General features: G+C 49.6%; 1 protein-coding gene across 1 annotated transcript in view; it reads right to left on the bottom strand.

The window, feature by feature from the left end:
• TP53BP2 (tumor protein p53 binding protein 2) overlaps positions 1-8,364 on the bottom strand; it is a 49,648-nt gene extending 41,284 nt beyond the window's left edge. Inside the window, exon 1 of the mRNA XM_037069323.1 lies at positions 7,993-8,364. Coding sequence (XP_036925218.1) covers positions 7,993-8,019 — 27 coding nt within the window. The 5' untranslated portion in view covers positions 8,020-8,364. The remainder of the gene's footprint in view (positions 1-7,992) is intronic.
• Between the last annotated feature and the right edge of the window lie 6,627 nt (positions 8,365-14,991).

Raw genomic sequence — 14,991 nt, 5'->3', positions numbered from 1 at the left:
AGGTAAGATAGACTTTACCTTTAAGTCCTAAAGGGACTACAACAGCCCAAGCAGGAGAGGGGCAGAGCAGAAGAGAGAGAAGGGACAGTGATGGCGACAAGAGCTACGGGAGGAAAGGGAAGAACCAAAGGGCGGTGGTCGGGACCCAGGTCTCCTGCTGCTGAAAGCGACAAGCAAAATACCGGAGAAGAACTCCCCTTTAATGTAACAGTGTTGTCCAAAATTGCTCCCATTTCAGGAACTCAGCGGTTATCCAGAAATGACCTACATACCACAAACTAGCTAGCACCTACCATCTAGATTCTGTGTCCCTGTGATGTGGAAAAACGCTGGCTCGGGGAGACACTTTCTAGAAGTCAAGTCAGCTCTCTGGGATCCCCTAAATCACTTGCTACTTTTTATCTTTGTCAATAAAATGAAGACATCACTGATTTTTTTTTAAATGGTCAAGGGACTTCTAGGAGAAAGCATCAGAAGCGTCCACAGCAGGTCACGTGGTCAAGAGTATGGTGGGGTAAGGCATTTTTAAGGTCATGGCATCCTTAAGAGACCTGGTGTGTTCTATTCAGCGTTGAAGCGCCAGGTGAGAGAAGAGGAGGCCCTCTCTCGGGCCCTGCAGAGCCTGCTGAGGATGGAGACGGTTTGGTGTCTCCTCGGCCCCACAGGAGGGAGCTTAGGGCTCTGGGAGTGACCTCCCCGTGTCCCTGACTTGGGCCTGCTCTCAACGCCAGGCAGGTGTTAGTTATTCTCTCTGGATGTTGAGAACAAGTGGCAAATTGCATCGACTGAGTTCACGACCAGTTCCTTCCACCAGCAGGACCCGGGTGTGATAAGGCGACGCCTCCACTCACTTCAGGTGGTTTTCCGTGGACGTGCGGGCAACAGGCGTCGGCTCCCCCAGTCCTCCCTCCTTTCCCAGTCCTTTCGTTCTAGCACCTCCACAACCCCTTCTCCACACAGCAAGAGCAACCTTTTCTGATCAGTCAGATTATGTCACTCTTACTGCTTAAAACTCCCCCAGTGGCCGCCACAGCCCCTCCCGGGTGCCTACGCTCTCCGCCCCGCCCAGGAGAGCCTGCCGGCTGCTCCTCTCTTGCTGCACATTCGCTTCCGCTGGGCTCCTGTCCTCTCCCCCGGCCACTGAGCCCGCCTCACCGGCCTCCACGCGTCTAGCAGGCCTGAGCACAGCCCCCAGGAACTCTGCCTTCTGGGAAGGAGCTGCACAAGGCCAGCTCCTCCTGGTCACTCAGGTCTTGGCTGAATGGTCACTTCTCTGGCCATCCCAGGCCCATCATGCTACTCCAGCCAACTTTCCTGTTTTCTTTCTTTGTTCTCCAATTCCCACCCCACCCCACTAGCCCCTGACTAAGCTCCATGAAAGTAAGGTCCCTGAACACTCCCATTCTTTCCTGGGTCCATGGCACTGAGAGCAAAGCTCGGATTATAGGGGACGTTTACAAATTCTTGCTGAGCAGATGCTGTCCCCAAAAGGCCATCCGAAAATAATCAACAGGTTAATGAGGAAGAATGAAGAACAATGATCCAGTATATGGTCATTCAACACAGTTCCGAGTTTATTTCCAGGAAGCGCATCTGATTAAATGGAATCACCACCCTTTTCTCCACAGACAGCCCTGCAGCAGCAAGCGGAGAACGTGTCCTGGCGCCCCCCGTCCTGACGTCAGCCTCCCCCCCCCCCCCCCCCCCCCCCCGGCGGGTCACTGCCGTACCATCCCTCTGGAAATGGCTGAAGAATGACGAGGGCAGTCTCCCACGGGTGCTTATGACCCCCTGTCTTCCACATCCCCAACATAACTATTCCACTTCTGGTCCTTCTTTCCTACATCATCATCACCTTCCAGTCCTGTTGAAAGATATAAACAAAGACCAACCAACACCCCTCATACTACAGTGCTTCTCTTTCCCTGCACAGCGCAGAGAGCTGAGGTCTCTCTGGAAGATGATCTCATCAGGGGCAGGGCGGGACACTCCCCCTCCATCAGTGGGAATTGATAAGAGAAACTTTGTCGATCTCCTCCTTCAGTCTGGATTTCAATACGGAAAGATGTCTCTGTTTCTCTTCTACTACTTCAAAAAGACAGTTACGTCCGAGAAAGCAACATTTGAAGTCACCATCAGCCGAAAGGACACGGTCGCCCCCGCCTGTCCCATCGAGTACCGAGAAGTACTCCAATGGGGCAAGGCCATGGGGGAGAGAAGGCAGGAGACCCGGACACCCTGGTGCTGCAAGTCCAGGAGCAAAGTGCAGAACCCACTGGTCTTCGGGCTCCTTATCCACTGAACTCGAACAAGAGGAAGACGCCCATCACAGGGCCTGAAAGGGGTCAGACAGGATGACGGGCCTCATCCAGGGGCAGTGTCAGGTGCAGAACAGAGGGTCCCCGGGAGGGAAATCGGAGCGCAGAGCTTCCAGCCCCACGGAATGGTCCGTGCCACTGCGGGAGACCAGTAAACTGTCCTAACCATCCTTTCTCATGTCTTCTTTCTTGATTTTACAGAATGAGGGGGGGAGGAGGGAGACAGACAGACATCGACCTGCTGTTCCACCCTTTGGTTGTTTCTTTCACCCATTGGTTGTTTCTTGCACGTGCCCTGACCAGGGACTGAACCCGCAGCCTTGACATAGCGGACGATGGTTTAACCAACTGAGCTTCCCGGCCAGGGCTAACAATTTTTTAACACCACCACTAGCTGTTTAACCTCTATGCTATAAGTTTATTCATTAAGATTTTCTACTACTTTTTAAACTTGTGCCTTAGGGTTTTGTTGGTTTTTTTTTTAGCGAAAACACTTGAAATTCAAATAAAGTAGTAGTAAATATAAATCTGTTCCTACAAAAAATTAATTGAAGTCTGCATTTCAAAAGTGAAAGTTCAGTATTTATTGGCCAAGTGAACATTTTCAGTGAAAATCTGGTTCTGTTATCATCCAAATAAATAATGTGTTTTCGGATAAACTTTAGGGGAAAAAAAGCTACCAGTGACCACAGCAGCTGAGTTAGGGAAGCTACTTTCCCTGCACTCAGATCTAACACGTTCAGCACTTGCATGTGTCCGATAATTCCCTTTTGATAAGACAGCGTGCCAAGTGTTTTAAGAATCACTGCCTCCTCAATACTCAGTGCTCCGGAAGGGTCTCCTAAGGGCCAAAATCGTTTGGCTCTCCCCAGTGAGACCCAAAATGTTAATGTCTGCCCCGCCCCTCCGACAGAAGTATGCATTTCACAGCCAATCTGTCTCCTACGTTTTCTCAATTTCTTCTGATTACAGAAAAGTGCTCTGTCCAGTACCTAGCACCATCAGAAAAGGAGTATTTCAACAATGCTTGACTTGACGAAGTGGTGGGAGCTGAGAGAATACTCTGGATTCCTAAACTCTTGCATCCCGCTCTCCTTAGCCTTTGAGATACTTGGTGGAGGAGGCTGGTGAGAGCTTTATAACATGAGAGGCAAATCATAACAGCGCATATCAGTATGCAGTTACCCTGTTTGAGCTGAAGGAGGGCTCAGTGTTCCGGTGGCTTTAGACTTTTTAAGGAGTGCCACACACCATGGTAGATTACCGGGAGATAAAGGTCTACAGTATTCCTTAAAAGCTCCACAAAAGAGAGGTTTTGTTTTATTGTTTTTCCTGTCCCCGTTAAGGGAGCAGGGACATGAAGAGGGAGAGAAGCAGTTCCTCCTAGAAGCAGCGTCTGCATAAATGACCCTCCGCGTCCCCTCCAGATTATTCTACATTAACTTTTTAAAAATATAAGCAGTTGTACACTTGTGCTGTTTCTTATGAAGTCTGATTTTGTCTTCTTCTGAAACAGGTAAAACTACAGAAAATTTTCAATGCTCTTCGGCTTTTAATTAATATAGCAGGAGTCGCTAGGCAACAAACTTCACGACAGCGTATGAAATGTGAGACACTGGGCACATTTCTTTTAAATGTCATTGTTTAGCAGCCTCTGGGAATTACAGTTCTATAGAGAACCTACCTTACATTTTATTGTGGAATAAAACCTAAGGTAACTTACTAAACTACTATTCACCCACAAAAAGGAATTCTTCCCGCACATGGTATGGTCACAGAAATACAATATTGCAAAGCTGTGACTCAAAAGCTTTCTGAGTTCAAAATACATTTTCAGCTGGGAAAATATGCACAAATAAAGCCAGACTTTTACATGACAATAACAACTATTTAAGCAGAAGTTAGCTCTTGCTCGGTAGAGCTGAACCAGTTGCACAGTTACCTTCCGAAACACATGAATCCAACCGACCAGGTACCTACCTTCTGAAGGAGCTACTGCAATATCCCTTTTCTTGTTTTTTATCCTGAGTTCCCCAAATCGAAAGCGCACGTAATCAGCTCCCACTGTACGGCATCGTGGAATAACCCGAAACAATTACAATGCCTCGTCTCACTGAAAGATCTACTGCCAGAAACACAGTAAATATTCAATCATGACCGATTCGACTGAGCTTTTTACACTAAGCCGTTTTTTTCTTGAAAAATGTTATCTGTACCAGAGCTGTATGATGACATTGGCTTGAACAGAACACTCAATTAAATCGGCGGAAAACCCACTCTCCAAAGCGTTAAGGATAAACAGACCATTATGACGTCAACTCAGTATCATGAGTATGTAAACACGAAGCTGCAAAGAAGCGATTCGAATGTACGTTATTCTTGGCCAAAGCTACTTTGTGCTACTTTGCCAAACTGACTTCACTGTCAATACAGGGGCCACCAGACTCATGTGGCTCTTTGGATGTAATTAAAATTAAGTAAGTTTAACAGTCAGTTCCTGGGTCCCACGAGTCACATTTCAAGTGCAGTAGAGGCAGGTGGTGGCTACCACACGGGACAGCACAGAAAGAGATCACTTTCACCAGAGATGGACATAAATGTCACCAAATACACAACATCTACTACTGAGAGATAAGGGCAAGTTCAAGTGTGCTGGCCCCCCATGTGGCACCGCAGAATACTGGGTGTGCTTCGTGTGCAGGCTTTTTTAATTTGCCATTTCAGCAGCAGGTAAAAACAAGAGAGAGTCCTTTTTTTTTTAAGGTTTTATTTATCTTTAGAGAGGAAAGGAAGGAGAGAAGGAGAGAAACATCAATGTATGGTTGCCTCTCATGAGTCCCCTGCTGGGAACTGGCCCGCAACCCAGGCATGAGCCCTAATTGGGAATTGAACCGTGTGGTTCAATTCGTGTGGTTCGCAGGCCTGCGCTCAATCCACTGAGCTACACCAGCCAAGGCAAGAGAGAGTCTTTATAAAATCGTATCTAAAAAGAACAGTGAAGACTTTTAGAGTGAGCTAAGCTCTTTCATAAAAAGATAGTTTAACGGTAACATTTCACGACAGGAAAGTAATGAAAAAAGATATCTGATATAACTTTAAGTGGCTGAGAGCTTTTCCTTTTAATTATTAGTTCTCTTTGACAATGAAACACAAAGAGAGCAGCTCACGAAAAACCCATGCTCTCCAACTGCAAACGAGCCCTTGCTGAGTGAAGGCAAATAAGGTGTCAAGTATGGAAGACCCATCAGTGCCTCCTCACGAGGGGTGGAAATATCGCAGAATCAGAGACTGCGGCAGGTCCTGGGCACTGAGCAGGGTCAGCGCAGCCCCTCCTGCAGCACCCCGTCATTACCTCCACTGTGGTGCTCAGCACCGTCTACCTATTTTTAGTTAGCCTACTGGTGTGCACCATCCCCTGCTGCTTCTGGGTCCAATTATCACTTCCAGTCCCACATGAGAGAAAAATCACTTGATTCTCTACCACTGGGTGAGGAAACACATGAACATTTACTTGCACATTTTTAATTTAGTGCAGTCCACGCTGCAATGTGCTCCCTTCAGAATGCCTTTAGAAGCAAACCAAGGGATGCACTCTTAATGCCCCAATGCTGCCCACTTCAAAAAGGTTACAGTGGTCATCCTGATATTAAGTTCATGTCCCCACCACAACCAAAACGTGTATCAAGGCAACTATCTATATTCCAACATTGTCCAGTTTCTCGTACGAAAATAATGCTTTTTCTTGCAAGTCAGTTAGGTTTTTTCAAAGGAAATTCAAAATCTCCCTCAATGCTGAAATAAAATCCATATTAGAAGCTAGAGATGAGAAACATATTTAAGAAAAGTTTTATTTGCAAGTACCCAAAATATTACAGGATAAAGACATATATAATAGGAGCTTACAAAATAAAAATCTATTTTCACATGTTTATGCATTCAGGAAGAAAAACCTCACCTTAATCGATACTGTAAGTTCAGGGGAGGCTCTTACCTAGCATCTTTCCCAAGCTCGGCACTGAACTAATTACTTCATAACCAGTAACCCTAATCCTCACACCACCCTAAGGATGCGGTACTACTATTATCCCCATTTTACAGATGATGAAACTAAGGGACAAATTAAAAAAGAAAAAAGGCCTATGGTCACAGGGATGGTAGCTGAGCAAATCCTGAGGGTTAGTCTGGCTTCCAAGGTGGTGGTGGGCTTGCCACATTCACCGCACTACCAGCCTCTGTTACACTCCTCTGACATCAGAAAGGCCATTGGAAAGAACCATACTGCTAAATTAAATATCGTCTCAAGAGCTACATAACTTTCCACAAATCCTGATGATCAGGCATGCAGTTGGGGGGAGAGGAGGCCAAAGGGTTAAGAACGCCTAAAGGCTAGCTTGACATAAAACTGACTTTTAAGGAAGAAATCATATTGCAACAAGCAACCTTGTCTTGCTCCTATCTGTAGGAAAAATGCACAGCCAGCCAACAAGTGTTGTTCTGAGGCAAAGAAATGTAAATCCCCGGAGTAAACATTTTAACAGCAAACTCCTTCCCCACTTATCTATAGTCTGTGCTTATTGGACAGTCACATCACACACCTAACTTCATAACCAGGCATTAGACCAAAACAGGACACGTACTTCTATAAACACTTTCAAGTTCCTTGGCTCCTGGTGGGACAAAAGATCACAAACTACCTAAACTCAATGATCAGTTCCAACAAATTTGGTTGGTTCCCTGCATGAAGGTTCAGGACCCCTTCCCGTGACACACAAGTGGAGGGGGCCAGGGAACAGAATAAGTGTCCTCTGCGTCTGTGACAGCAAATAAAATGTGTAGTCACTCCAATCCACAGACTGTAGAAAAGTAAACGTTGCTTCTGTGTGAGGACAAATGCAGCCACGAGAAAACTCCAAGACGATCCTGCCTCACTGGGAAGGGTGCAAGGGCAACTTCCTGGAGAAAACACACTCCTGGGAAGTCTGCAGAAGCTACTGCAGACTCCCCGACTGTGCGGCCGTTGGAGGAAGGAGGCATTTCAAACACGCCTCAAGCCTGTTGTACACCTGTGGCCTGGTGGCCACGTCCGAAGCGCGGACGGAGGCCAGGAGGAACTCACTAACCCCCTCAGGGCGAGCAGGCACAAGCGTTTCAGTGCGACCAAAAACTCTGCGATTGCATTTAATAAAACCAGTTTTCCAGAAAGAGATGGAGCAGCTTTGCTGCTCAAGTACGAAGATGGAAATTCAATTAAAAGGCATGCAAGTGCACTCCTTTCGGTATGTATATTTCATTCCAACGAAAAGTTGTTTGGTTTTGATTTTGTTTTTAAGGCAATGCAATAAGATTCTCGGTTTCCCTGCTTTTGACTTTCAAGAACTGCAAAAAGTCAGGACCCAGCCAGAGAGAAAAAGAAAAGTTTGCGTGGCTGCTCTGGAGCAGCTACGAGGATCCTCGTCCCGGGCAGGTCTCCCCGCTCCCGCCCGCCCGCCCGCCCGCCCGCCCGGGCCCGGGCCCGGGGTGGGAACCCGTGGAAGTCGCGGCCGCTTCCCCCGGTTCCCGATACACCGGCCCCCGCCACGCAGACTCAGGCCCCGGATGGGCTGGGCCCCCCCCGCCCGCGACCCCACACACTTCTGGGCCCCACGCCCCAACCCCAGCCCACCTGCCCACTTACCGGCATCATCTTGGACCCGAACCGCATCGAAGCGAGTGGCCGAGGGCGGCCTGGAGTTGGGCGGAGGCGCCCCGGGGTCGCGGGGGCCGGGGGGAAGGGGAGCACGGAGCGAGGCCGCCCCGGAGGCGGCGGACCTGTTGCGAGGCGGCGGCGGGCGGGGCGGCGCGGGGCGGCGCAGCGCGCGGGTCCGCACAGCCCACTCGGCAAGCTGGGACGCCTCCGAGCCCCGGGCCCAACCGCCGCAGGGCTCCGGCCGCGGCTTTGTCTCCTCCGCGCTCGCGACCGCCGGCCTCCCTCCTCCGCTCCGAAACCAACTAATCCCGGGGCCTGGCCCCCTCCGGGCCCGCGCCGGCTCCGCCTCCCGCGCGGGCCGGGCCCTCCGCCCGTTGGGCGCGCCTGGGGGAGGGGAGGCGCGGGGACGCGGGAGGCGGAGCGGCGGGCGCGCGCCGGGCCAGGAACGCGCCCTTTCCTTTCTTTGCGGCGAAGCCGTGCCCTCGGGGGCGCGCGGCGAAGCGACTGGAGTGCGCGCCTCCTAGCGGAGCCCCGTGGACACGCGAGGAGCGAGGGGCCGTCGCCGTGGCTACAGCCCCCGACTGTGCCCGAGGGTGAACCCTGGCTTTTGGGATCCCCGGGTCCTGCCTGGGCGCCTGGACCGTGCCCACCCCCTCGGCAGCTGGGCTCGGCGGGAGCGATGGGCCGCACGTGGGAGGTCCTTCGGGCGGCGGGGAAGGCCGTTGTCCCTGGGGGCGGTGAGAACCACCAGGTCCCGACGAGATCGAGATTCGCGGCGGCGGTTCGGCCCCAAACACATTCCGGGAGTTCCTCGGGGGGGAAGGCTGGAAGTTCCTCCCAGCCTTCGTCTCATTAGCCGTGGCCCAGATTTTAATTTCAAACTCCTGGGTGACTTTATGTAATTTACAGAGAGTACGCTTAACCGTGATGCAAATGGTAAAATTTTATGCATATTTTACCATAATAAAAAGTAAACCCCGCAACAAAGGTTAAGAATGTGTCAAGCGGCATTCTAAGGAGCTTCTTTTCCACTGCTTAAGAGTATCTTGGATTTCGTGCTGTCCTCCTCGTAGCGAGGGCAGCGAGGGCCCGGGAAACTCGACAGCGCAGCGAAGCTGGTCTGGCACCCCTGCCGCGTTCCGGGGAGACAGACTCCGGGGACCCCACTCCCCGAGCTCCTGTTCCGATGAAACCGTCCGTGCAGCCTCACTCAACCTCTTTTTCGCTGAGACTCTCACCGGTGGCGTAAAGCACCTGGATTTTCCCAGCTTCAAAGATGGACAGTTCTTTGTGAGTCCAACAAAGCCCTAACCAGAATCTCCATCAAACTCCACATTGCCCCATCCTGCTACATAACTGGAAATGCCCAGCTATGGCTAATGTGTTTACCGTTCAAAGTTCTCCAAAACTCTGAAGTCTGGTTATTTTAAGAGAATTGTCCTGCGTTCAGTACAGGGAATTTATCCCTTCACTGGTTCATAAATATTCATCGAATACCTACCCTACATTTACTCAATGTCTTCTAAGTGCTGGAGATACATCAATGAACCAAATAAAAACTGGATGGACACTAAAACCCATAGCTAAGTACATAGATAATGAATAATTACATAAGTTACCAAGTATAGTTGTGAGGAGGAAAGCAAGTTGCTGGGAAGAAGAGATCATGTTAAATTGGAGAATCTTAATAAAAATCAATGAAACTTAATCCTGAAATTTAACACATTTGTGGAAAGCAAGAATCCTTATTTTTGGCAGCCCGCAGCTCACCAAAGGACTATTTAGCACCAAAACCCAACTTCATCTCCCACTTTTTTTTTTTTTTTTGCATGCAAGGAAATCTCAGAAAAGAATTCTGGCCCTGGCTCCTGTGGCTCAGTAGATTGAGCGCCTGCCTGTGAATCAAGGGGTCACTGGTTCAATTCCCAGTTGGGGCACATGCTGGCATTGTGGGCCTGGTTCTTGGTGGGGGGCGCATGAGAGGCAACCACACATTGATGTTTCTGTCCTATTCTTTCTCCTTCCCTTCCCCTCTACAAAAATAAATAAATAAAATCTTTAAAAATTTTTTTAAAGAATTCTGGATATCAGTCACTAAGCCTCCCATTCTCAACAATGGAAAAACATCTCTTTTTACCACCCCAAAACTGCAGTAACCACTTTACAGTAGTAAAGTCTACCCAATGTGAGCACTGGCAGCCCTGGCTTATTAATAAGACAATGAAGATGGACACAGAAGCAGAGAGAGAGAGAGAGATGACTTGGAATAAGATGGTCCCATTCTATTTACCTTCTGCCTGTTTCACAAATGACCTGCCTCAGAAGAGAGGGAAGGAAAAAAGGACAGCAGCTGGCACTCTGCCCCGAAACTCACTTCCAGCCAAATGAGAATTCCCTGCTGCCAAATAGCAGGTATGTTTATGTTGAGGGTTTTGTTTTCTTCTCTTTTTTTTTTAAATCCTAGAAGCATGTAACAAACAATTTTTTTAAAAAAAAACCTGTCTAAGCTTTAGTTTCATTCCTTCAACTCTGTGCCACTCACCAACGGCTCTTGGATGGGAAGCTCTCCCTTCCAGGCTGCATTCCTCCCTGCCCCCACCTGCCTGGTGGGTCTAGAGCCTCTCTCTGCTTCTCCCTACTCTACAGCTCTGCACTCAAGCCCAAGTAAGAGAAGTCAGGCTACCACGAGCTGGGAGCGGAGCTGTCTTCTCTTTGGACTTCACCTCCCCCCCAGGCACATACAATTAATCACTATCTGTTTGGCTTGAGTTCAGGGGTTTGAATTCTCAACTGTCTCCCCATTTCCCACAGATGTTCCAAACATTGTGTCCCTCTCTCCTTTCAAAAGACCAATTCCCACGTTCCTTAGCCAGTCAACCAGAGGCCACCAGGGCTTTCACTCCCGCAGCTTGTTCCCCCCTCCCCCCACCTCCAGCCCACGTGCCTCCCTCGCTACTTCATCTACTTCTAATGCTCTTGTGTGTCTATGTTTTGCCAGGCACAGTTCTAGACTCTGGAGATACCCGCCAACGAAACCAAGACTCTGCCCTCGTGAAGTTTATATCCTAGTGGGGGAGCTGGACAAAAAACGAAGGAGGTAAAAATAAATACTACGGTGGGGGCGGGGAGGTGGGGAAGCAACTAGGGAAACCTAAGAGAGTCACGTTTATGTTAGATAGGCCGGTCAGAGAAGGTGTCTGGGTGATGAGGTAAAGTAGGAAACAGACTCTAGGCCCGGGGAACAGCAAGGGCAAAGGACGGGGAGTCAGTAGTGTTTTGGGCAAACAGCAAAGCCATTGTGCCTGCAGCGGAGTGGACGAGGAAGGGCTGTAAGAGAGATGGGAGAGGTAGCTGGGCCTGCATCAGGCAGGACCATTTCATGTTTCTCCACCCAGCCTCCCTCGGGAAACCTCAGACCCTCAGTGTTTACAGGTCTCAGCCTACGGATGTGTCCAGTCCTCTCCGCAGCCCCCTCCAGCTGGCAGTACTTCAAGAGAGAGATGGGGCAGAAGCTGGAGTTTCAAGCCAACTTGTGTGTGTCCGTCTTTGGGTGGAGGAGCTTCCCCCTCGGCCTTGGATACCTTCCCCTTCCCCCGAATGGTGAGCTTCTGCTCATCTTTGCAGCGCCTCCCTCAATGTTGTTCTTGGAAGTCACGTTTGATGTTTCTCAAACAGAATTGATCAATATCTCACCTATAGCCTATAGCAATATGTATGTGTATGTGTGTGTGTGTGTATATATATATGTATATATAAATAATTTAATTATTATGGCAATTACTATGCAATACAAGGGGAAAAAATCTGTCCCCAACTAGACCCTATGGCAAAAAAAATAAAAAAATAAAAACCTACGCGTTACTCATTTGTTTGTGTATCTTCAGCCCCAACATTATGCCTGGAGCCTGTGGACTCCACGGTATTTAACTGCAGTTACCCAGCTCTCCGCTCGCTCTGCTGGCACCGCAGGTTCTGTTCCTCACGCCTGTGATGGCCTCAGGTAGGTCTGCCTGCAGCCTCTCCTGCTCCCTCCAAGTTTTCCCACCTAGGAGTTGGGGGACTCCAGGCCAAATGGGGCTCTCCTCCGGCTTTTGTATTGCTTCTGAGCAGAAACAATCTTTACATTTTTGTAATGGGCAGGGGAGAAAAAAATTAAGGGGAAAAAAATCCCAGACGTGAAACTGACATGGAATGTACACGGCACTGCCTGAAGTCCAGTTCCTTTGGGACGCAGACACCCCTCCCGGTGCACAGACGGTCTCCGCCGCTTTCACTCTAGAAAAGCATCGTTGAGTAGCTGTCACAGAGGCTGCTGTGACCTGCAGAGCCTAAAACATTTACTGTCTGGCCCTGTAAAGCGGAAGCTTGCTGGCTCCTGCTCTGCCGAGCAGCAAGAAGGATCTTCCTAGCAGAAATATAATCAAGCCCATGCTTAAAAGTCTTCAGTCTAAGGGGACGGGCATGTGGGTGGGGCAGGACCAAGGCTGAAGCGTGTTGGGGCCGGATGACGAGCAGTCCACGGAGGTTTTAGTATACTTTTCTGTCTTCTTGTGTTTGCTCGGAATTCTAGTTAGTAAAAATTTTTTTTCCCAGTCAGGGCACATGCCTGGGTTGCAGGCCAGTTCCCAGCAGGGGACTCACGAGAGGCAACCATACATTGATATTTCTCTCCTTCTCTCCTTCCCTTCCCCCCTAAAGATAAATAAATAAAAAATATTTAAAAAAAAATTTTTTTTTAAATATTTTTTAAAAAATTTTTTTAAGTTAAAAAAGAAATGCTTCCAATGTCTTTCTGTTTCTGTGAGAATGCCACGCTGTTCGCATGGCCTCCAAGCTCCCCCCACCCCCTTGGTCTGGCTCACACCCACTCTCCAAGACAGCTGGGGTAGGTAGGACGGGCAGCAGATGAGGACGCCCAACATTCATGACAAAGACCCAGCGTTGGTGACTCGCAGCATAAACCCGGTGAAGACATCTGTCCTCGTTACTGACTGGACCTCCACCTGGGTGAAGCTGCTCCTGGCAACCCTGACACAGGAAGCGCACGAGTCCTCATCTTCTATTGCCAGCCCCTCTCCACTCCCTCGCTTCCCTCTGACACGCTGCGCTGCTCTACACGCTGCGCTGCTCGCTGCTTAGCCTCTTGGCTCCGCCCCCCTCTGCGCTGGCGCTCCCTGAAGTCACCAGTGACCTTTATTTCCCTGATGCAATGACCACGTCCAGTCCTTCTCCACTTTGACCTTCCAGGAGCACTTCGCTGTTGCTCATTCCTCCTTCTCCAAACGCTCTTTTCCCTTGACATTTACGATGAAGCACTCATGGTTCTCCCGCCTCCCGACGGCCTCCTCTCAGTGTCCTGTGAGGGCTCCCTCTTCCTCCCCAGCCCACACATGTTGACGGTCCTCAGGGCTCAGTCCTAGCCATTTCCTCTTTTCACGACTGCCCTCCTCCTGGAAAGTCCCATCCGTACTCTTCAATGTCATCTACACAGGGGTCAAATCTTTATATTTCCAATGCAGATCGCCTCTCCAGGCTCCAGAACTGCACCATCCCATGCAAAAGCCACTAGCCACATATAGCTGTTGAGCATCTGAAATGTGACCAGTGCAACTGAGAAACGAAAAATTTAACATCAATTAATTTAAATGGTAAATGGCCACATACGGCTGTAGAAGCAAAAATACCCTGTCATATCCACCTGCCTGCTGACATTTCCTCTTGGCTGTCTCAAAGAATTGCCCACTTGGCTTGTCCAACACCAGATACACGGTCTTTCTTCCCAGTCCTGGTCCCCTTCCAGTATTCCCCATCTCAATGACTGGCACGAGTGTGTCATCCACTTTCCCAAGCCAGAAATCTGAAACTCACGCCTGACTTTATTCCCCCTTCCTTGCCTACACCTATTCAAGCTCTGTCCTATCTCAAAAAGTTCTTCAAATTCCCCATCTTCTACCACCACAACACCCTGTTCGAGCTGCCGCGGCCCCCCAGATCTGATCACAGACACCCCGGCTGCAAGGCCTCTTTAACATGGCCCCCAAGCCCTTGAATATGCGCCCCTGACCATCCTCCAGCCTTTGCAGGTACCAAGTTCCCCTCCCAGACTCAGGCATATCATCTTTTTTCTGTCCCTTTTGCCCCCATGCCTTCTCTGCTCCAAGGACCTCGCCTTCACGCCTTGTGTCACCACTGTGTGGGCGACACTTTGGGTCTGTGGTCCTAGTGTGATTCAGTTAATGCCTGTCTCTCCCAGAAGACCATAAGCTGTAGGGGAGGGACTTCTTCTCTTCCTTGTTTACCATTGTTTCTTCAGTCCCTTAACTGGGGCCCAGTACATAGTAGTAGAATGAGTAACTGAATTAACAAAAGAGTGATTGAAGGAATGAGTTATTGCCCTGACTGGTGCAGCTCAGTGGATTAAGTGCTGGCCTGTGAACCCAAAGGTCGCTGGTTCAGTTCCCAGGCAGGTCACATGCCTGGGTTGCAAGCTAGGTCCTCAGTTGGGGGGCTTGTGAGAGGCAACCGACCAATGTGTCTCTAACACATTGATGTTTCTCTCCCTGTTTTTTTCTCCTCTTTTCCTCCTCGCTAAAATGGAATAAATAACGTCTTTAAATGAATAAGTTATTCGTTTGTCTGTGGCTCATGTGGTTAGAGCCTGTGCATTAGGCAGCCCAGGCTGCCATGACAAAATATCACAGACCAGGTACTCCAGGAATTCATTTTTCACAGTTCTAGTACTGGTAAGTCCAAGGTCAAGGTGCCGGCCAGGTGCGCTCCCTGGTGAGGCTCTCCTCCTGGCTTACAGACTGCCATCTTTGCAGTATAGCTTCACAGGGCAGAGAGCTCTCTGGTGTTCTTCCTTTGAGGGCACTAATCCCATCACGATTGCCCCTCCTTCGCCCCTCCTTCATCCAGCCCTGGTTATCTCCCAATGGACCCCCTCCCAATACCACCACAGGGCAGGGGAGGGGTGTCAGTGCTTCA

Source organism: Sturnira hondurensis, unplaced genomic scaffold, assembly GCF_014824575.4.
Source record: "Sturnira hondurensis isolate 20B ecotype Veracruz unplaced genomic scaffold, ASM1482457v3 Scaffold0018525, whole genome shotgun sequence".
NCBI lineage: Eukaryota > Metazoa > Chordata > Mammalia > Chiroptera > Phyllostomidae > Sturnira > Sturnira hondurensis.
The sequence above is the reverse complement of the archived record's forward strand: the minus strand, read 5'-3'. Positions and strand labels throughout refer to the sequence as shown.